At 53.6% G+C, this 21,479-nt stretch overlaps 1 protein-coding gene across 10 annotated transcripts in view; it reads right to left on the bottom strand.

The window, feature by feature from the left end:
* STKLD1 (serine/threonine kinase like domain containing 1) overlaps positions 1-21,479 on the bottom strand; it is a 29,938-nt gene that overhangs the window by 1,448 nt on the left and 7,011 nt on the right. For 4 of the 10 annotated variants that reach the window (XM_053558154.1, XM_053558158.1, XM_053558161.1 and 1 more), the window contains exons 3-17: positions 20,950-20,994; positions 18,472-18,546; positions 17,058-17,159; positions 16,681-16,860; positions 13,684-13,754; positions 12,430-12,545; positions 10,567-10,685; positions 8,579-8,742; positions 7,154-7,284; positions 6,548-6,631; positions 3,349-3,465; positions 2,376-2,516; positions 1,127-1,255; positions 354-482; positions 140-268 (exon numbers count right to left, since the gene is read on the bottom strand). In XM_053558154.1, coding sequence (XP_053414129.1) covers positions 140-268; positions 354-482; positions 1,127-1,255; positions 2,376-2,516; positions 3,349-3,465; positions 6,548-6,631; positions 7,154-7,284; positions 8,579-8,742; positions 10,567-10,685; positions 12,430-12,545; positions 13,684-13,754; positions 16,681-16,860; positions 17,058-17,159; positions 18,472-18,546; positions 20,950-20,994 — 1,732 coding nt within the window. Of the gene's footprint in view, positions 1-139; positions 269-353; positions 483-1,126; positions 1,256-2,375; positions 2,517-3,348; positions 3,466-6,547; positions 6,632-7,153; positions 7,285-8,578; positions 8,743-10,566; positions 10,686-12,429; positions 12,546-13,481; positions 14,660-16,680; positions 16,861-17,057; positions 17,160-18,471; positions 18,547-20,949; positions 20,995-21,479 lie in introns of those variants that run through there. The other 6 variants (XM_053558159.1, XM_053558160.1, XM_053558155.1 and 3 more) reach the window with 5 other exon arrangements.

The raw sequence follows: 21,479 nt of genomic DNA, 5'->3' as shown, positions 1-21,479 counted from the left end.
ATGGTAGGACTATAGATCATTTCTAATGTCTTTTCCTTTCTGGTTTTTGTTTTTTGGTTTATGGCAGCAAGTAGACAAGGGTGGGGGCTGGGTTTTGCTTCCACTCCCTGGTGGCAGCCCCTTCCCAGCCCAGGCTCACCTGACTCTTTTGCCAGGCTGGCCAGCCCCCGGTAGGCATTGTTCACCAGCAGGACTCTGTCTTGGCACAGATGAATGCTTTGCAGGAACACTGCTGCCACCTGCTCGAACTGGCTCTCTCCTATGCAGCCTGCAGGGCCGGGTGGGTTGGGTGGGCCTTGTTGCCGGTGAGTCCACTGCCCACTCCTCCCAGCTCCTGAGGCCTTAGTGCTCACCCAGCAAGGATAGCAGCCAGAGCACCGCACAGCCGGCTTCAGCCATCTCCGCATCCGTGGGGTAGGAGCCCAGCACCTGGATGATGAGGGCTGGGGCCTTCTCCAGGGGGGCCTTGTCCACAATGACAGCTGGGGCCAGGACAAGCATGTGAGCAGATAACCCCGTCTGCTGCATCCCACCAAGGACAACAGCAGACCTTGGGGTGGGGAGCAGTCAGATGTCCTCAGAGGAGGAAAGGCAGGAGGCATGACTACCAATTTCTGGAGGAAAGGGATTAACCCCTGGGAGAGGCTCGGGGAGTCTTGCACTTTGAGTGTTGGCAGGGCTGTCTTGGGTTTCCCGGGCTCTGTGGTTGGTAGCCCACTTTCTCTTGGGCACTGCAGAGCCATGATGGTGTCTCGGGAAGAAGCAGCACAGGGCAGAGGCCCGATTGTAAATCAAAAATCAGAATAGGCCACTGGACACCAAGGCTGACCTGGAGCCAGGACTGCCCAATGGACAGAGCCCTGAAGCCCCACTCCACAGCACAGGTGCCTCTTCCCGCCCGTCTTCCCCCAATGCACAGAACCCTGAAGTCCCACTCCACAGCACAGGTGCCTCTTCCCGCCCGTCTCCCCTGCTTCAGCTTCCAGCCCCTAGAAGAGTCTCTCTTAGGTCGTGGCTGTCCTCAAGTGTTCAGGGGATTGGTGTGGAAACCCTCAAAGGCTGCCAGAGGCAGTTGGGGAACAGCTGAGGAAGGGGTGTCAGCCCCAGCGGACGGAGGGCCCCTCACCATCCACCAGGAGGGACCAGAGCAGGCCCAGGCCATTGATGCACATGTCCCTGTTCTCGCGAGCGCTGACCAGGTGTTCCAGGATGTGCTCGAACAGCCCAGCCTTCTGCAGCTCCTCCAAGGCCGATGCTATGGGCACACCAGCAATGAGGACCACGGAGGGTCGCCTTCCGGGAAGCCTTCCCAGAGCAGCTCCTCCCTCTGGTCCTTGGACACTGCAGTCCCATTTGACCTGAGTACCTGGTCTGGGCCAGGTCTCATGTCCTTGTGAAACTGGAAACAAGGAGACGTGGCCCTGGCCCTCAGGGAGCCATCCCTCTCCTGGGCCACCATTACAAGGCTGAGTCTAGTCTCTGTAGCTGCCCCTGCTAGGCCACAAGGAGCAGGCCTGTGCCTTCCAAGATGGGACCATGGTTAGGTCCTGTTCCTGTGGGATGGCCAGTGTGCAGTCTGCCCAGTGCCATCCTTTGCTCCCCAAAATGAACCCAGTGATGTGTGATCCACTGTACAGTCTGTGTGGTAAGGACAGAGTGGTGGGGCTCAGCAGCCCGCCCTGACTCTTGCTGTCTGTGGGACCCATCCCCCTGTTGGGGAGAACAATGCCTACCCACCAAGTGGATGAGGGGCATGGAACCCACAGCCTGGTCCCCTGTGTGCTCTTTGTGTGACCCTCTCCTCCCCATGGCCCTTGGTATGCTGTAGGGAATGGAGGTTGGGGGGGAGGCATTGGCCCCCAGCCTCTCAGAAGGGGCTATGCAGTAGATAGTGAAGTCCGAGGCCATGCCTGGCAGAGTCAGGAACCACTGAATGCAGGAATAGAAGCTTGTCATCAAGATGGGGAAGGAATTGGCACCTATGGCCTCAGTGAGTAGGGCACCAGCCCCATATACCAAGAGTAGCGAGTTCGAACCTGGCCCCAGCCAAACTGCAACAAAAAAATAGCCGGGTGTTGTGGTGGGCGCCTGTGGTCCCAGCTACTTGGGAGGCTGAGGCAAGAGAATCGCCTAAGCCCAAGAGCTGGAGGTTGCTGTGAGCTGTGACACCATGGCATTCTACTAAGGGCAACAATGTGAAACTCTGTCTCTAAAAAAAATAATAAAGATTGGGGAAGGAACAACCAACCAGCCATGGCAGTTGTATGGCCTCAGAAGTAGGCCCCACACTACCATGTCCAGCCAACCTGTACCCACACCAACCCAAGCCCCATTCCTGGGTTGCTGCTGGGGGGCAGGAGTAGCTGCAGGCGCACCCTGGCTGGTGGTGATGGTCAGCAGGCTGTAGACAGAGGCAGTGAGCTGCTCCAGTTTGGGGTGGCTCCTCAGGGTCTTCAGGAGGGTGGAGAGAACAGCGCTGTCACATGGCACCTCAGCTTCTGGGTCCCGTATCAGCCCTGCTCAGGGGGAAGAAGAAGATGGCCCTTAGCCTGGGGGTGGGGGGGACAAGGCACACAAGCCGCCTCCCCTCTGGGGAACAGCACTTAGGAAACCCACATCTGCCTCCTGGCCCAGAGCAGGACCCCACAGAGGCTGCCCTGAGGGAGGGGGCAGGGCTGCCAGCTGTGAACATGAGTGAAAGTTAAAACTTCAGGGTTGAAACTAGAAAGGCAATGATTTCATTTGGCTTAAAAATCAAAGATCAACCTTTTCTTCTTTTTTTTTGTAGAGACAGTCTCACTTTATGACCCTTGGTAGAGTGCCATGGCATCACACAGCTCACAGCAACCTCCAACTCCTGGGCTTAAGCGATTCTTTCGCCTCAGCCTCCCAAGTAGCTGGGACTACAGGTGCCCGCCACAATGCCCGGCTATTTTTTGGTTGCAGTTCAGCTGGGGCTAGGTTTGAACCTACCACCCTCGGTATATAGGGCCGGCGCCTTACCAACTGAGCCACAGGTGCTGCCCAGATCAACCTTTTCTTAATGCCTCAAAGATGTATTGGAGCCCGGGCCCTTGGGCTATCAGCTCATCTCTCTCACCTGGGGTACAACCCAACCTTCTTGAGGGTCACTCTGGAGGACTCCATTGTGTCCAGCTCATTTCATAGCGGGGACAAGGAATGATAGGAAGCTTGTCCAGGCCCAGAGAGGCCAAAGGCAGGCGTGGAGTGAAGCCTCTGTCTCGGGCTCCTGTCCTGTGCCCTCTCTGCTTCGCTGGAAGGGGTTGGGTGGGCATAGCAGGGTGCTGTCTGAGAGTAACTGGTGTGGGGAGACACAGGGGTGCCCACCTTGGCCCAGGCAGCGCAGCAGCAGGGAGCAGGCACTCAGCTGCACGTCAGCAATCCGCTCGTGCCGCCTCATGACGGCCACCACCACTTCCACCAGCTCCAGGGGCCACGGCAGACCTGGCGGGGCAGGACAGTTGGGTGGGTCTCATGGGGCTAAGAAGCCGGAGGATGCTGGGCCTCTCTGGCCCCTGGTGGACAAATGGAAGGGTGGAGAGAGGCACTCTTGGAGTCCACCACATGCATGTAGGGGTGGCATTCCCATCACTGACCTTGCTGGATGGAGAACAGGGTCAGCGGGGGAGAGCACCAGCTGTGGGGCAGTGACAGGGATCAGCCTGCCCACTACAGAGGGCAGGCTGGGCCCCTCCAGCTCTCCACGCCATGTGCAGGGGAGGCAGGAGGCAGTGCTCACTGATGCCCTCCTCTCCACAGCTATTTCCTCAGAGGAGGGTGGAGACAGCAGAACTGATGGGGAGAGAGACAAAGGCAGGATGCTGACCCACAGCAAGCCTGTTTCCAAATGGTACTCTTAGGGTGGCCGTGGCCCTGCAGTGATGGGGAAGGCCCACCTTCTGGGAGGGGGCCAAACAGCCTCTTTTAGTGTCCTCAGGAAGGTAAAATCTCCCTTGGCATGGACTTGATCCTGGCCAAGCTTAGCTATGCAAGGGGCAGGGGCATGCACAAGGCCCATGTGAGGTTCCGCTACCTCTGATGCCCCCACCACTGGGACAGCCCTCAGTGTGTTCTTGGTACACATTCAGTGGGTGGACAGGTGCCGGACAGCTGGTTGGATGGAAGAGTGAGCAACACAGGCAGGTGAGCCAGGCTAAGTGGAGAGAACTTACGAAGGCATATTTTGGCAAAAAACACTTATTTTTTTTTTTTTTGAGACAAAAAGTCTCAGTCCCCCTTGGTAGAGTGCCATAGTGTCATAGCTCACAGCAACCTCAAACTCTTAAGTGATTCTTTTGCCTCAGCCTCCCAAGTAGCTGGGACAACATGCACCTGCCACAGTGTCCTGCTAATTTTTCTATTTTTAGTAGAGACAGAGTCTCACTCTTGCTCAGGCTGGTCTCAAACTCCTCGAAAAAACACCTGCCTCAGCCTCCCACAGTGCTGGGATCACAGGTGGGAGCTACTATGCCCAGCCAGCAAAAAAATTATTAAAATCATTGAGAAGGGGTGGTGCCTGTGGCTCAGTAGGTAAGGCGCCTGCCCCATATACCGAGGGTGGCGGGTTCAAACTCAGCCCCGGCTGAACTGCAACCAAAAAATAGCTGGGCATTGTGGTGGGCGCCTGTAGTCCCAGCTACTCGGGAGGCTGAGGCAAGAGAATCGCTTAAGCCCAGGAGTTGGAGGTTGCTGTGAGCTGTGTGATGCCATGGCACTCTACCGAGGGCCATAAAGTGAGACCCTGTCTCTACAAAAAAAAATCATCGAGAAGATTAAGACTCCTCAGTGGAAAGTGCTGGGAAGGGGTTCTCATGTGTTTTCAGTGGGTGAATTGGTGTCTATGGAGAGCAATCTGCAGTCTCTGGAAACATTCTTCATGTCTAAGAGTGTATCTTACAGAAATGCACGTATACACATCATAGAATACATATCATGGTATATGCGCCACATGCACGCATACACATCATAGTATACATGCACACATACATGTCATAATATATACATCATAGGGCGGCGCCTGTGGCTCAGTCGGAAGGGCGCCGGCCCCATATACCTAGGGTGGTGGGTTCAAACCTGGCCCCGGCCAAACTGCAACCAAAAAATAGCCGGGCCTTGTGGCGGGTGCCTGTAGTCCCAGCTACTCGGGAGGCTGAGGCAAGAGAATCGCTTAAGCCCTGGAGTTGGAGGTTGCTGTGAGCTGTATGAGGCCATGGCACTCTACCGAGGGCCATAAAGTGAGACTCTGTCTCTACAAAAAAAAAAATAAAAAATATATATATACATCATAGTATACTTGCACACACATCATAGTATACATGGAATGTGCATGCATATGCATCATAGTATACACACATATATGTCATAGTACACGTGTCACAGTATATGCAGCACATGGACAAAAATACATTATGGTATACACATATAGCATACATGGCACGTGCATGCATACACATAGTATATATGCACATATACATCATAATATACATGTCATAGTACACACAGCATGCACCTGCATATACATCATAGTGTAACACACACACACAGTACACACACAGCATGCGCCTGCATATACATCATAATATAACACACACACATCACAGTACACACACAGCACGCGCCTGCATATACATCATAGTATAACACACACACACTTAGTACACACAGCATGCACCTGCATATACATCATAGTATAACACACATATCACAGTACACACACAGCATGCACCTGCATGTACATCACAGTATAACACACACATCGGAGTACACACACAGCATGCACTTGCATATACATCATAGTGTAACACACACATCACAGTACACACAGCATGCACCTGCATGTACATCACAGTATAACACACATATCACAGTACACACACAGCATGCACCTGCATGTATATCATAGTATAACACACACACATCGGAGTACACACACAGCATGCACCTGCGTATACATCATAGTATAACACACACATCATAGTACACACAGCATGTACCTGCAATATACATCATAATATAACACACACACACTTAGTACACACAGCATGCACCTGCATATACATCATAGTATAACACACACATCACAGTACACACACAGCATGCACCTGCATGTACATCACAGTATAACACACACATCACAGTACACAGACAGCATGCACCTGCATATACATCATAGTACACACACACATACACATCACAGTATACAGGGTATGCACCTGCATATACATTATAGTGCCTATGATACTGGAAAGTAGAACTTAAATCCTCTGGATGGTGGGCTAGGTGGTGATGATTTCTCCTGGATCCATTAAAATCAAGTGAGAGGAGCCACCCCCTGGCCTCCTTCTCTGCTTGGTGGAAGTGGTAACATGGAGTAACTCCAGGCTGCTTGCTACCCAAGCACATGGCAAAGACACAGGACCCTTCTAGGAACAGAGACAAACCTCCAAGATATACGATGACACCAGCTAGGAGAACGTGAGTGAGGGGCCAGTACCCTGGAGGCTGTGGAAAGCAGTGGGGTTCCTACCTAGCTCATCTTCAGGCATCACCAGAAGCTTCTTCATGGCCCGGAGCTGGACTTCAGGTTGGCTGGAGAAGTTCTGCATGACTTCTGCAGAGGGCAGGAAAGCAGAAAAGGATCCTTCTGAGAGCGGGGGCATTGCCCACCACATGGGCCTGGCTGCCAGATTTGTCATCTCCCTGGACCCATGTGACCATGAAACAGGGTCACCTCCACTTCACAGATGAGTCCACTAGGGCCACATGACAAATCCAGGTCTGAATCTAGGAGCTCCTGAAACTTGGTACAAACTGCCACTTACTCTAGGCACTGAGGAGGCACACAGATGTGCTGTGTGAGGAAGGCCACCCAGGGCTGCTGTGTGCCAGGGATGGAGGCAAAAGGCAGGGAGTTCTGGGGGGTGGGTGCTGAGTGGGCCATCTTAGCTGCTGAGGATTTGTGTGGCAGGAACAGAGAACGAGGTGGGGCCAGGCTATGGAGATGAACTTTGTGCTATACAGGTAACCAGGAGCTCTGGAGGGTTCTTGAGCAAAGCAGTGCTTGGGATGGATGGAGGAGCAAGTCCAGTGTGAATTGCCAAGCAACCCTCTGCCTTTGTATCCCCAATATCACCTAAGATGCTGGCGACATTGCTTCCTAACAGCATGTCAGTGATGAATTCAGGCACCATCGGCCTGTGCAGGAACAGAGTGACGCACGAGGACTTGAATGAGTTCCTCACGAAGGTGATGTCAATCACATCCCTAGTGGAGGAGCAGAGGGAACCAGTGAGCCAGGGAGACTTTCCTGACACACCCCGTGTGGCTTTCCTGTAGAGGACGCCAAGAACCAGATAACCTCTGAGCAAGATGATTTGCAGCTGGGAGGCGGACCCTCGGGCGATTGGTCCACAAGTGCTCCTTCCGGAGAAAGAGCTGAGCCCATGACGATCCTTAGGCACGTAGTCATTGTCTAATTGTCTACTCCCCTCACCTGTCTTGTGCTGGCTCAATAAAAGGCTACTGCGGGGCGGCGCCTGTGGCTCAGTCGGTAAGGCGCCGGCCCCATATACCGAGGGTAGCGGGTTCAAGCCCGGCCCTGGCCAAACTGCAACCAAAAAATAGCCGGGCGTTGTGGTGGGCGCCTGTAGTCCCAGCTACTCGGGAGGCTGAGGCAAGAGAATCGCTTAAGCCCAGGAGTTGGAGATTGCTGTGAGCTGTGTGAGGCCACGGCACTCTACCCAGGGCCATGAAGTGAGACTCTGTCTCTACAAAAAAAAAAAAGGCTACTGCGGAGGTTGCTCGGGGCTATCCTGCAAGCTTGTACTTCTAATCTGTATCAGGCCTGGTTCCTTCCTGTGGAGATTGAGTCCGGGGATATAGGGGCTGCGCCACTTTCCCTCTACCTCTGGCTCAGGGTTGCTGGTTGGGACAGAGGCTGGACATAACCCTTCTGTTTTGGAATCCATTTGGCAGAGTCTCCCACAATGTCCTTAGTGTCTGGCAAGTGTCCCAGCAGTTCCACTCTGGGGACTTACTCTGCAGAGGCACAGGGCTCTCTCCTGGGCTGTGGGGGGATGTCCTAAGCCTGGGCACTTGCCTTTGTGTGCCCTTTCCTCCATAAAATCATACAAAAATTCAGACTTTATGCTATGTTGGTATAAAGATAAATATAGCCCACGCTGGATTCATTGTTACCTATTATTTTTTTTTCTCCTGATTTTAAAATTAAGTTAAAATTAAAACTTTTTCCTGACCCCTAAGTGCATGGTGGGGCCTCAAGTCTGTGCCTGCCATGCCCTTGCTCCAGCATTCAAAGACGTGCCTGCAAGTGCCTTCCACTGCAGCAAAGCCCGGGGTGGCCACAGCATGGAAAAGCCCAATTGTGCCTGTGATGGAGTTGTCATGGAAGAAAGCCAGGGATCCGCGTTTAAGTGGAAAGACGAGGTAAGGTAAGTTAATAGGTTAAAATGTGACCCATAGGAACTGTATTAAAGGACCGTGGCATTAGGAAGGTCGAGAACCACTGGGTTCAAATAAAACCTGACCCCAAGTTCACCTGATGGTTATTCTATCCAAGGGGTTGATCTGGAGCATCAACGGCAAAAGACCCACGAAGATGTTGGCATCTGGAATCTGCTTCATCTCCATTGTCTTCAGGACGCCGTTCAGGATGCCTGGGCCCTGGCGGAGGGACTTCCGCAGGTGCATGGCTTCCGTGTCCTTCAAGGGAAGAAGACACTGTTTTGTGCATTCCCTCAACTAAAAACTGGGCCTTGGCCACCAGCAGAGGACATGCTGGGAACAAGGAACAGCAATTAGAGGACCAGATGCAGCTGTTGCCTGCGGGAATGTCAAGACTCCCTGGGGGCAATTCTATGAAGAAACTGGCAGGACACAGTGGCTCACGTCTGCAGTCCCTGTACTCTGGGAGGCTGAGGCAGGATTGCTTGAGCCCAGGAGTTTGGGCTGTAGTGAGCTATGATCCTGCCACTGCACTTCAGCCTGGGTGTCAGAGCAAAACTCCCCTCTCTTTTTTTTTTTTTTTCGCTTCATCAGCCGAAACAGCAGAAGGTATGATTTATTGTATACTGGTTACACTCAGCCGCACGCGAGAACAGAATGAGTCCAGGACGTCAGGTCCAATGCAAGGGACCGATAGGACTGTTTTGGTGTGAACAAGGTGGGTCTCTTAGGGGTGGTCTTGGTGATTGGATGGCGATGAGGTCTTAGATGCACTGAGAGCAAGTTCTAGACAGTAGCATGCAGTCCAGCAGCTTGTACTAGCCTCCTTAGCCTCTTCACATCTCATGTTCCTTCTCTTGTGGCCTTCACGAGTGCACAACCAGGCGGTTTTCTTGGACCTCTGCCTCATCTTTCTCCTTTTGCGCTTCAGCCTGCGCATTCGCTTCTTCCTCCACTTGGCTCTCATGGCGCGGAGGTTTCTAGAAAGATGGCGCTAAGGCCGAGAGCTTTTTTTTCTTTTTTTTTGAGACAGAGTCTCAAGCTGTCACCCCAGGTAGAGTGCCGTGACGTGATAGCTCACAGCAACTCAAACTCTTGGGCTTAAGCAATCTTCTTGCCTCAGTTTTTCTATTTTTTTTTAGTAGAAACGGGGTCTCGCTTTTTGCTCAGGCTGGTCTCAAACCCATGAGCTCAAGCTATTCACCCACCTCAGCCTCCCAGAGTGCTAGGATTACAGGCATGAGCAACCGTGCCCAGCTCCCATCTCTTCAAAAAAAAAAAAGGAGGAAGAAGGAGAAGAAATAGCTGCTCAGAGAAAGTAGCATGGGCTGTCTCACAACTCTCCAATCCAGTTCTGCCAACAAAGTCCCTGATGTGGACCCAGCTACAGGAGGTCAGCGTGCCACTTGACAGAAGGTTAAGAGTGCCCAAGTCCTATGCTGTCAGGCTGGGGCTGCAGCCAGGCACTTCCAGGACATGACAAGCCCCCAAAGCAGGAGGCCCTCATTTCCCTGGGGTCTCCTGAAGGAAGGCAGTGTGGCAAAGTGCCTTAGCAACATGGGATGAGGATGCTAGGGCCCAGCCAGGTGCTTGTGCTCTCTGGAGACCTTGGTGCGTGGACCTGGGGAAGCAGGGAAGCTTCCTTGCTCCTGAGCACAACAGGCACAGGGGCCTGGCCACCTGACCGCTCCCCGCTTTGTTTTCTGAGTGCAGAGGATAGGACCCCAGCCTCCCTGCAGCCAGGGTGGCCATGGAAGCCTTCCCTCGCCCCTGCCAGCCGCAGACCTGGTGCAGGGGCCCCAGCAGGGATAGGATCGAGAGCGCACATGCTAAGGATGTGCAGCAGTGCCAGCCCCGGTGTGTCTGGACTACACAAGCCGAGTCCCATGCTTGCAGCTCTAACAAGGGCACCTGAATTTGGCTTATCCTCTGTCAGAAGTCGGTGACAACTCCTGGAGCTGCTGTTAACACACAGCCTACCAGTGGGTGGGGGTCTGAGGGAAGGCTCCTGAGGCCTGGGCATAGGCACAGAATGAGGAAGTTAAGGGCAAGCCCCCGCCCCTGGCCCAAGCAGCCCCTCACTTCCACAAAGGAGCAGCTGGTCATGTCGAGGATGATGCAGCCCAGGGACCAGATGTCAGATTTCTGACTGAAGGAGAATTCGAGGGCTTCAGGTGCCATCCAGGACTTATGACGGGGGTCTGTTGGCAGGAGCAGAGTGAGGCCCATTGAGTCCTGGGCCCTCTGGGGGCACTGTGCCCGCTTGGGTGCCCTTTGGCCACTCTTCCTGGGAGAGATGGAGACATACTAACTGTGGGGGAGCAAGAGGACCCTGGTCGGCTAGACATCTGCCTTGACCTTGCAGCAGTGAGGCTGTCCATCTCAACAGCGCCCACTGGGCTGGCCCTGTGTGTGCTGGGTGTCCGTGTGCCCACTCTGGCTGCATGAGTTCAAAGGAGAATGTGCCAAGGTTAAAATCCGCACTTCTCTGAACACCTTGACCCCTCTAACGGTCAGGACCTTGGGGCAGAGTTCTAGTCGCTTTGCCCTAGTTCCTAAACCTGAACCCTAGGCAAGGAGCAGCAGAGCAGGGTCCTTGGTCAGTCTTGTAGTCCCTTACTGGCCTCAGGTGGCCCCTCCTTCACTAGACCTCCCTTCCCCAGGCAAACAGCAACTGGCTGGACTTCAAGGACCCTGCCACCTGCACCTCCAGTGGCCCCATCTTCCCACCCATCCACACACTGTCATCCAGCCTACCACCCACCCGTGTACCCAGTGATCTAGCCACCTTACCACCCACTAACCCATCATCCTCTGTCTACCGAGGATAGAGTGCCACCAACTGCCAGCTGGGACTCTTCTCTGGAACTTTTTTTTTTAAGAGACAGAGTCTCACTGTATCACCCTTGGTAGAGTGCCATGGCGTCACAGCTCACAGCAACCTCCAACTCCTGGGTTTAGATGATTCTCTTGCCTCAGCCTCCCAAGTAGCTGGGACTACAGGCAGCCACCACAATGCCCAGCTATTTTTTTGTTGCAGTTTGGCCAGGGCTGGGTTCGAACCTGCCACCCTCGGTATATGGGGCTGGCACCCTACCCAGTGAGCCACAGGCACCGCCCCCTTCTCTGGAACTCTCACTGTGGTGGTTCTCTCCACCCACAGCTATTACAGGTTTGCACTCCAGCAACCTTTGTCCTGACATTTTGTCCAAGGAAAGACCTCATCTCCCCTTGCCACCTGCCCCTCCCATCTCTGTGTTATTTTAGGGTTCCACAGAGTAATCCGTGTGGAGTCAGCGCCTGGTACGTGGCAGGTCCTCTGCCCATTTTAATTTCCTTCCTTTAGACGCTGCTACATTATTTTCCTAAATGCTGGTGTCTTCTTTTTTGTTTTTGAGATTGTGTCACTCTGTGCCCTGGGTAGAGTGCCGTGGCATCAACCCAGGCCCCAGCAACCTCAAAATCCTTGGTTCAGGGTGGCGCCTGTGGCTCAGAGGGGTAGGGCACCAGCCCCATATGCTGGAGGTGGCAGGTTCAACTCCAGTCCTGGCCAAAAACTGCAAAAAAAAAAAAAAAAATCCTCTGCCTCAGCCTCCCGAGCAGCTGAGACCACAGGTGCCTGCCACAACGCACAGCCAGTTTTTCTATTTTTAGTAGAGACAGGGTCTCGCTCTTGAGCTCAAGGGATCCTCCTGCCTCAGCTTCCCAGAGTACTAGGATTATGGGTGTAAGCCACCATGCCCCACAATGCTGAACTGGGTGTCTTCTGAGCCCCACATCTGCCCCCTTGGTCCCACTCCTGCTCAGTCAGGCGAGGGGAGCTCTTTGGAGTCCACACAGCAGGGGCTCTGTGGGGACCTCTGAGCAAAGAGCAGTTTGCCAGAACCTCATTCCAGCCCCCAGGAGCAGCCCCTCCCTCCTCGCCAGTGCCACTCCTGCAGCCACCTTCCTCTGCGCGGACGTTCCACTTGGCTTCGTCGACCATCAGCGTGTGGCAGCTCAGCTCCTGCAGTCTGCAGTGGCTGCTGCTGACAAGCACGATGTTGGAGGGTTTGAGGTTCCTGAAACCAAGAAGGGACCCTCCTGGGTGCTGCGGGGCTGCTGGGTGGCCCCAGGCTGGCATACGCCTGGGCACCCAACTCCCTGCCCACACCCCAACTGCTTCTGCAGTGGCAGCCCACGCCCTCCTCTCTTCTCCAGAGAACTCCCCTTATTTGCCTGTTTTTTCACTAATTGTTTCCCATAAACAGACAATATACTTAGTTATTTTTTTATTTTTTGTGGCTTTTGGCCAGGGCTAGGTTTGAACCCGCCACCTCCGGCATATGGGACAGGTGCCCTACTCCTTGAGCCACAGGTGCCGCCCGTATACTTAGTTATTTTAATCTGAGGGAAAAACCCAATCACACGCAGGAACACACCCAACCACTCCAAGGCCCCTCAGTCAGCACTGTGTTCACCAGCTACCCAAGGCCCTCAGTCAGCACTGTGTTCACCAGCTACCCAAGGCCCTCAGTCAGCACTGTGTTTACTCCTTTGCAGGTCTCAGTTGTGCATTAGGGCTGGGTTTGCAGCCACTGTGCACTGTCCGGAGACACTGACGCTGAATCGTGAGCATTCCCTCTGTACATGTGGTCTGCCTATTTTTCTCTTCTTTAAATAAGATTTTGTTGGCTGGGTGCAGTGGCTCATGCCTCTAGTCCCAGCTGCTCAGGAAGCTGAGGCAGAGGATCGCTTGAGCCCAGGAGTTTGAGGTTGCTATGAGCTATGATGATGCCACTGCACTCTACCCAGGACAACAGAGTGAGACTCTGTCTCAAAAAACAATATATATATATATTGGTATTTATAATCAGAGCCAATTCCCAGCCCCTACAGACTATGGATTCTGAAGCCAAGAGCCACACTGCTGGTAGGTGGGATGGGGTGTGCTGTACCCAACACTGGGCCCAGGGGAGGAAGCCCCCCTCTTTGTCTTGTACTTCAGAGCAGCCTACCCCGACCATTGCACCTCCATGCAGCTGTGCACACGTCAGGCCCTGGCACTGCTCAGAGGAGGGCACCATGCTCTGCTCCAGGGAGGGGCTCTGGAAGGCTGGTACCTGCCACCCCATCCTGTACCCATTCTCAGCCCCCAGCAGACTCTGCCTTTTCTCCTGAGGCAGCAAACCAGTCCCTGGAGGTGGCGGCCTTGGTCACCTGTGAATGATGTCCAGCTGGTGCAAGTATTCTAGTGCGTCCAGCACCTGGCCCAGCACATCCTGCAACCACTGGGGAAGAAGCAGAGACACCAGGATGGGAGGGACTCCCTCCGGCTGCTTTTACGTGGGAGACCACTCAGAGCAGCAGCGGGACAGGGAGCACATTCTCTCCCGGCGGCTTGGGGCAGACGTAAGCCAGGTGTGTGCAGCAGGGCAGCTCTGTCTCCAGGCTCCAACTCCTGCCTGCCTCCCTCCTGGAGGCCCTGTGTGCCCTGGGGATCCAGCCCTGTGCCCCCTCCCCAGTGGCCACGAATGTGGGTTGTGGCCTGCACTGCCCAATGCCAGCTGGGAGTCTGTGGCAGCCCCACTGTGGGTAACAGATGTCAGTGCCTGCAGTGGCCGTTTGGGGCCTGCTCCTTCATGTCCAGAGAACGAAAGAGCCCTGAGAGAGACACTTTGGAAGCATCTGTGTCAGGCACCAGCTCCATCTCATGTCCAGGATACTCGCCCCTAGCACCCCTGAGTTCGAGGGGCCGATGGGCAGGATGCCAGGCTCACCCTGCCCCGCTGGAGCTGCTCCACATCACTGACTGGGCTTCTGGGAATCTTCTGTGTGTCAAAGGCTTATACCACCACAGACCAACAGAAAGCCCACCCAGTTTAGCCTCTGAGCCCGAGCTGAGAGGGAGCATCAGGCTGCCGAGGGGATATGGTGCTCAAAGGCCCCAAACAGCCTCTTCAGAGCAAAAGCAAGCAAAATTCGGGTGGCGCCTGTAGCTCAGTGAGTAGGGCACCAGTCCCAAATACCAAGGGTGGTGGATTTAAACCTGGCCCCAAACTGCAACAAAAAAATAGCCAGGTGTTCTGGCGGGCACCTGTAATTGCAGCTACTTGGGAGGCTGAGGCAAGAGAATCGCCTAAGCCCAAGAGCTGGAGGTTGCTATGAGCTGTGTCACCACGGGACTCTACCGAGGGCAACAAAGTGAAACTCTGTCTCTTTTTTTTTTTTTTTTTTCTTTTTTTTGTAGAGATAGAGTCTCACTGTACCACCCTCGGGTAGAGTGCTGTGGTGTCACACGGCTCACAGCAACCTCTAACTCTTGGGCTTACGCGATTCTGTTGCCTCAGCCTCCCAAGCAGCTGGGACTACAGGCGCCCGCCACAACGCCCGGCTATTTTTTGTTGCAGTTTGGCCGGGGCTGGGTTTGAACCCGCCACCCTCGGCATATGGGGCTGGCGCCCTACTCACTGAGCTACAGGCACCGCCCAAAAAAAAAAAAAAAAAAAAAGGGCAGCACCTGTGGCTCAGTGGGTAGGGCGCTGGCCCAATATACTGAGGGTGGCGGGTTTGAACTGCAACAACAAAAAAATAGCCCGGACATTGTGGCGGGTGTGGCGGGCACCTGTATTCCCAGCTACTCGGGAGGCTGAGGCAAGAGAATCGCCTAAGTCCAAGAGCTGGAGGTTGCTGTGAGCTGTGTGACACCAAGGCACTCTACCCGAGGGTGATAAAGTGAGACTCTGTCTCTACAAAAAAAAAAAAAGCAAGCAAAATTCATGTGGCAGAGATCACAGCAGTAAACAGGACTAAGCTTCCCAAAGAAAACAGAGCATCTTCACACCCTCAGGGCAGGAAAGGTTTCTCAAATCAGACTCTAGGCATTGACCTTAAAGCCGTGTCAAAAGGCATCATTAAGAAAGTGAACTGGGGTGGTACCTGTGGCTCAGAGAGTGGGGTGCCGGCCCCATATACTGAGGGTGGCGAGTTCAAGCCCAGCCCTGGCCAAACTGCAACAACAAAAAAATACAAAAATAAATAAAAATTAAAAAAAAAAAAAAAAAATGAAAGCGAACTGGGTGGTGCTCGTAGCTCGGTGGGTAGGACGCCGGCTACATATACCGAGGCTGGCAGGTTCGAACCCAGCCTGGGCCAACTAAACAATGACAACTGCTACAACAACAAAAAAAGCTGGGCTGTGACACCACAGCACTCTACCCAGGACGACAGCTTGAGACTCTGTCTCAAAAAGTAAATAAACAAATAAATAAAAAATACGAAAGTGAGCTGGCAAAACACAGCTTGGGAAAAGATACTCTGGGGCCTTGTCTGAAACATGTAAACAGCTTCTACAAATCAAGAAGGGAAGTCAAACAACACAAGGATCTTAGTGAGCAAAGACCTGAACAGGCCCAGAAGACATCCAAAGGGCCAGAGTACGCTCACTGCAGTTACTGCTGAGCTGCAGATCAGAGCTGTCATAAAGGACCACTGCCCACTAACGTTATAAAGACTGACGCAGACCACGGATAGGCGGGGCGGCTCACGCCTCTAGTCCCAGCACTTTGGGAAGCTAAAGCAGGAGGACTGCTTGAGCCCCGGAGTTCCAGGCTGCAGTGAGCTGTGATCATGCCTGAGTGACAGAGCAAGACCCTGTCTCTAAAAATCAAAGACTGACAGAGTAAAGTGCTGGTCAGGACATGGGACCAGCACAGCTCCCAGTGAGAGCACATACTGGCTCAACCACACCACGCTGAGATTTGAGAAATGTCTGGAGTATCGACTAAAGCTTCACATATACCACTCCCAGGAATTTATCCCGCAATGCTCAAGGCACTTTTTTTTTTTTTTTTTTTTTTATGAGACAGAGTCTCACTCTGTCACCCTGGGTAGCGTGCCGTGGCATCATCACAGCTCATAGCAACCTCACACGCCTTGCCTCAGCCTCCCAGTAGCTGGGACTACAGGTGCCTGCCACAACGCCTGACTAGTTTTTCTATTTTTAGGAGGGATGAGGTCTCACTGTTACTCAGGCTGGTCTGGAACTCCTGAGCTCAGGCAATCCACTCGCCTCAGCTTCCCAGAGAACTGGGATCACAGGTGTTCCCTTATTCACAACAATCCCAAACTGGAAACACCCACACACTCAGCAACACAAAAACAGGTGAACAGCCTGTGATGCCCGGCAGAGGAGGGGATGCGGCCGCAGAAGGCCACCCTCGGGTGCACTGCACAGTACAGCATGGGGCTCAAAGCATCCGGCCGAGTAGGGGAGACCAGACCCGAGTGCGACATGTGTGAGTCCAGTTCTATGAGCTCCTCCACAGGGAGCGTCAGCGGAGTCCTGGGGACTGAATGGAAACTTCCTGGGGTTCCGGGCATGCCCTCCACCTGGGCCTGGAGGAGGGTATGGGCATACACGCACGTTAAGGGCATCCTGCCATGCACTTGGGGCTGTGCAGGCCACAGAGCACAACACCTCCAGATAGACATTTAAGAAAGAACAAGACCCCAGACCTCAGCAGCCTTCCCCCCCTCCATGCAGGGCCTACGATGCACAGTCCCCAGGCCTGGAATCCCAGAGGGTGTCTTACCTTGGGCTCAATGACCTCTTTTGCCTTCCTCTTCCTCTCAATGACATTCTGGAAGCTGACCTTGTTGAACTCCATCACCAGGCAGAGGAACAGGGAGGAGATCTGCTGGGCATAAGGCCCCTGAGCCAGCTGCCCTTGGCGGTGCCCACTCCAGAGCCTCCCTGAACTGGACTGGCATTGAGTAGGGGCATTGCCCACAGAGGGGCTCACGTGCCCCTGCTGTCCCACACCCAGCCCTCCCTGCTGTGCTCCACGGAGGGGCTCACGTGCCCCTGCTCTCCCACACCCAGCCCTCCATGCTCTGCTCAGGAGGGCACCATGGCGTGCTCCACAGAGGGGCTCTAAAAAGCCACACCTGCCCCCCAGACACTGCACGAGTGGACTCTCTGCCTGGGACCACTGCGTAACCCTTCTCTGAGATAACTGCTATCCTCAGGAGTCCGTCCTGACTGTGACTCCAGCACACCAGGCTGGGGGCTCCAGTGCTGTGCTCCCTCCCTGGTGAGACACCTTCTGGCTTTTCTGCACCCTCCTGAGAATATTAGGGGGTTTTCAGAAAATATTTGGGGGTGTGTACAGTGAGGGCCCCTCCCCAAGACTTTCAGGGTCCCACTGGGTGGGGGGAGTTATGTGTTGGGGACTCATAAGTCCTGCCCAGACCCCGAGCTGTCAGCCCCAGAGGAGATACTATTGACACTGATGCTCAGCCTAAGGCCTCCTGTCCTTCACCTTCAGTGCCCCGTCTGGCTCAACCTCCCTCCCTCCATCTCAGGTTCGTCCAGAGTGGCCGGGAAGCTCCTGGCTCTTTCTGAAGATGAGAACTCATACGGCCTATGAGGCGCAGCTCAGAGTTTGAACCCCACTCCGCTGCCTATTAGCTGTGTGGCCTCAGGAACTCCTTAACCTCTGCGAGCCCCAGGTTACACCAGGAAGAGGACAGTAGTTCCTGCCCTGCAACCCTCCCTGTGCACAGTGATGGACACAGCTGTCGCCCAGACTGTGCAGGGCTGCAAAAGGCCACAGGAAGCAGAGACCAGCTGCCCATGGCCAGCTCCTTCCGTGAAAGCCAAAACCCTGGCAGTGGCATAGACCCTCTGAGCGCCTTTGGCTGCATAGTGAGCTGATGCACAGAGTGCTGGCACGGGCCTGGGCCACATGCCAGCTGGGAAACCTGTTTGTCTTTGGCTCTGTTTCTTCCTCTGTAAAATAGGAGAGTAACCCCTCCTACAGCCAGATCACTAGGGCTCACAGGTGCACAGAACGCCCTGCAGTAGGACCTGGCCCCAGTCAGGGCCAAGTCAGGGCTGGCTGTGTTTAGACACTGCCACTGCTCCCCGAGGGCTGCTCTGTGCCCAGTGTGCTTTTCTATAGCCCACTAGGTGACAGCTGCCCACAGGTGCCAGCTGTGACCCACCTCCTCGTTCCACGTGATAAACAGCTCTTTGTACACAGCAATGTGGGTGTGCTGAAGCTTCAGCAGTGGCATTAGCTGTGGGGATGAGAGCAGAGGAAATGAGGTCAGGGAGACAAGGCCTCTCAGCTGTGCTCTTTGGCCACATAACCAACCAAAGCTCTGAGCTGGGCAGGGAGCAGTTCAGGGAGGCCATGCAGCCTGGTCCCATATCCAGCACGTGCTGGCTGTGCTGTGTGGCTGAGACAGGCTTTTCAATCTCTCCAAGCATCATGTTCTTATGCAAACGTGGGTGACAGTGGCCTCTGCCTCACAGGGATGTCCTGAGGACAAAGGAAGCTGATGCAGGAGGAGTGCCAGGTACGCAGGAGAGAAAGCACAGCCAGGCCTGGCTGAGACGGTGCTGCTGCTGGAGGGAGATGTGCCCATGGAGGGAGCCAGTGCTCCTGCCACAGCTCAAAGTGCTTTGAAAACAAGTCCAAGCGGGCAGCACAAACAGCTTCCAGAGAGCTGCTGAGCCAGAGGGCCAGCATCCGTGATGGAGGGGTGGATGTTGAGGCAGGTTGCCCAGCGGGACATGGAGGGGAAACAGCAGCATGGAAAGCCGGGGCAGCGTGGGCTTCATGTGGGCATCCCACACTCCTTTCTATTTGTTGCAGTAGCCTGGGCCTGCCACTGTGTGCCAGTCATGTTGTGGACCAAAAATGTTTGCTGGCAAAGCTCAAGAGCTGGCCATTTCAGAAAGAAGACAAACAAGAAGCATTAGATAGAAGGGGACACATGTGATCTCATGTGAAATGAAGACAGGCAAAGAAGAACTGCTCAGAGCCTTTGTACAGCAAACCAAAGCTCCTGCAGCTGCCACTGCTGCCGCTGTGAAGTGGATGTCACCACCGTTCAGGGCAAGTGATAGAAGTAAGGGTAATTTATATTTTCTTTGCTAAACAATTCTCTATTTCTAAATATTCTGCTATAACACATATATATTTTGTTTTTGAGACAGAGCCTCAAGCTGTCGCCCTGGGTAGAGTGCCGTGGCATCACAGCTCAGAGCAACCTCCAAATTCTGGGCTCAAGCGATTCTCCTGCCTCCACCTCCCAAGCAGCTGGGACTACAGGCGCCTGCCACAACACCCAGCTATTTTTTTGGTTGCAGCCATCACCGTTGTTTGGCTGGCCCAGGCTGGATTTGAACCCGTTAGCTCAGGTGTATGTGGCTGGTGCCTTAGCCGCTTGAGCCACAGGTGCCGAGCCTGTAACTATTTTAATCATTGCAAATAAAACAGTCTTTTAAAAGGTGGTTGTTGGTAATTAGCCTATGCCCTGCCTAATATTTAAACTTCTTCTTCTCTGGAACACGTGTTCTAGGTTGTCAGAACTATATTTAGAAGTATCTTTCTTGGCTGGGCGTGGTGGCTTCTGCTTATAATCCCTCCCCCCCAGGGAGGCCAAGACAGGAGGATCCTTTGAGATCAGGAGTTTGAGACCACAGCAGGACCCCATCTCTACTAAAAATAGAAAAAATTAGCTGCGCATGGTGGTGGGTGCCTATAGTTCCAGCTATTTGGGAGGCTGAGGCATGAGGATCCCTTGAGCCCTGGAGTTTGAGGCTGCTGTGAGAGCTATGTGATACCACTACACTGCAGCCTGGGCAACAGAATGAGACCTTGTCTCAAAAAAAAAAAAAAAAAAAAAAAGAGTGTTCTAGGCAGAGGCTCCCTTCATGACCTACGGCTGCTGGCTTCATAGCTGGGACAAAACTACTTGTGAGCCTCCATCCCTCTATCCACATGACCCTTCACTCAGTCCCTCCAGAGTACAGAACACAGGCCAGCAGTGGTGGCTCAGGCCTGTGACCCCGGCACTTAGCACACTCTGAGAGGCCACGGCGGTGGATCCCTTGAGTTCAGGAATTCGAGACCAGCCTAAACAAAGCAAGACCCCCATCTCTACTAAAAATAGAAAAAAAACAAAACAAAAAAACAAGGGGGTGGGCGGCGCCTGTGGCTCAGTCGGTGGGGCGCTGGCCCCATATACCGAGGGTGGCGGGTTCAAACCCGGCCCCGGCCAAACTGCAACAAAAAAATAGCTGGGCGTTGTGGCGGGCGCCTGTAGTCCCAGCTACTCGGGAGGCTGAGGCAAGGGAATTGCTTAAGCCCAGGAGTTGGAGGTTGCTGTGAGCTGTGTGAGGCCATGGCACTCTACCGAGGGCCATAAAAAGTGAGACTCTGTCTCTACAAAAAAAAAAAACAAGGGGGTGTTGTGGCAGGTGCCTAGAGTTCCAGCTACTCAGGAGGCTGAGACAAAAAGGAAGCTTGAGCCCAAGAGTTTGAGGTTGCTGTGAGTGATGCCACCATGGCACTGCATCCAGGGCAACTGAGACTGTCTCAAACTCATACACACACACACACAAACAAAAAGTATACAACACAGTTTGTGTGTTGCACCATGTTACTCTAGAGAGAAAACCACCAGCATTACCTCCTCCAGGGCTTCATTGGCCTGATGCTCATCAATGCATTCCACCTGCAGAGGCACAAGAGCACTGCTTAGTGAATGTGTGGTAAACCACCACCAACAACACCATGACCACCACCGTCATTACCATCACCATCACGATCATCATTACTGCCACCATCGCCACGACCATCATCATCACAACCATCACCATCATTACCACCAGCAGCACCATGACCATCACCACCACTATCATCATCATCACCACTATGACCATCACAACTACCATCATCATTGTTCCCCAGGGGTGCCAGGCTCCCACCATTCATGCCCCTGCCCTATGGCACAAGGCAGGGCCTGAAGTTGTTCCTAAGGCAGAGATCTAAAAATACTTGGAGAAATGAGAACATCTTTGCTCTTGTTGCAAAGATAAGGTTAGGATAGCATAATATAAACTCTAAGAAATCAGTAAAGGATTCATTTTCAGAAACCATTTGAAAGCAGGAAAGAAAATAGTATGTTTGTCCTAAAGCCAAAAAATGATCTGGTTGGTA

Source organism: Nycticebus coucang, chromosome 2 (assembly GCF_027406575.1).
Source record: "Nycticebus coucang isolate mNycCou1 chromosome 2, mNycCou1.pri, whole genome shotgun sequence".
Lineage (NCBI taxonomy): Eukaryota > Metazoa > Chordata > Mammalia > Primates > Lorisidae > Nycticebus > Nycticebus coucang.
Note: the sequence above shows the minus strand (reverse complement) of the source record. Positions and strands in the feature narration are given on the sequence as shown.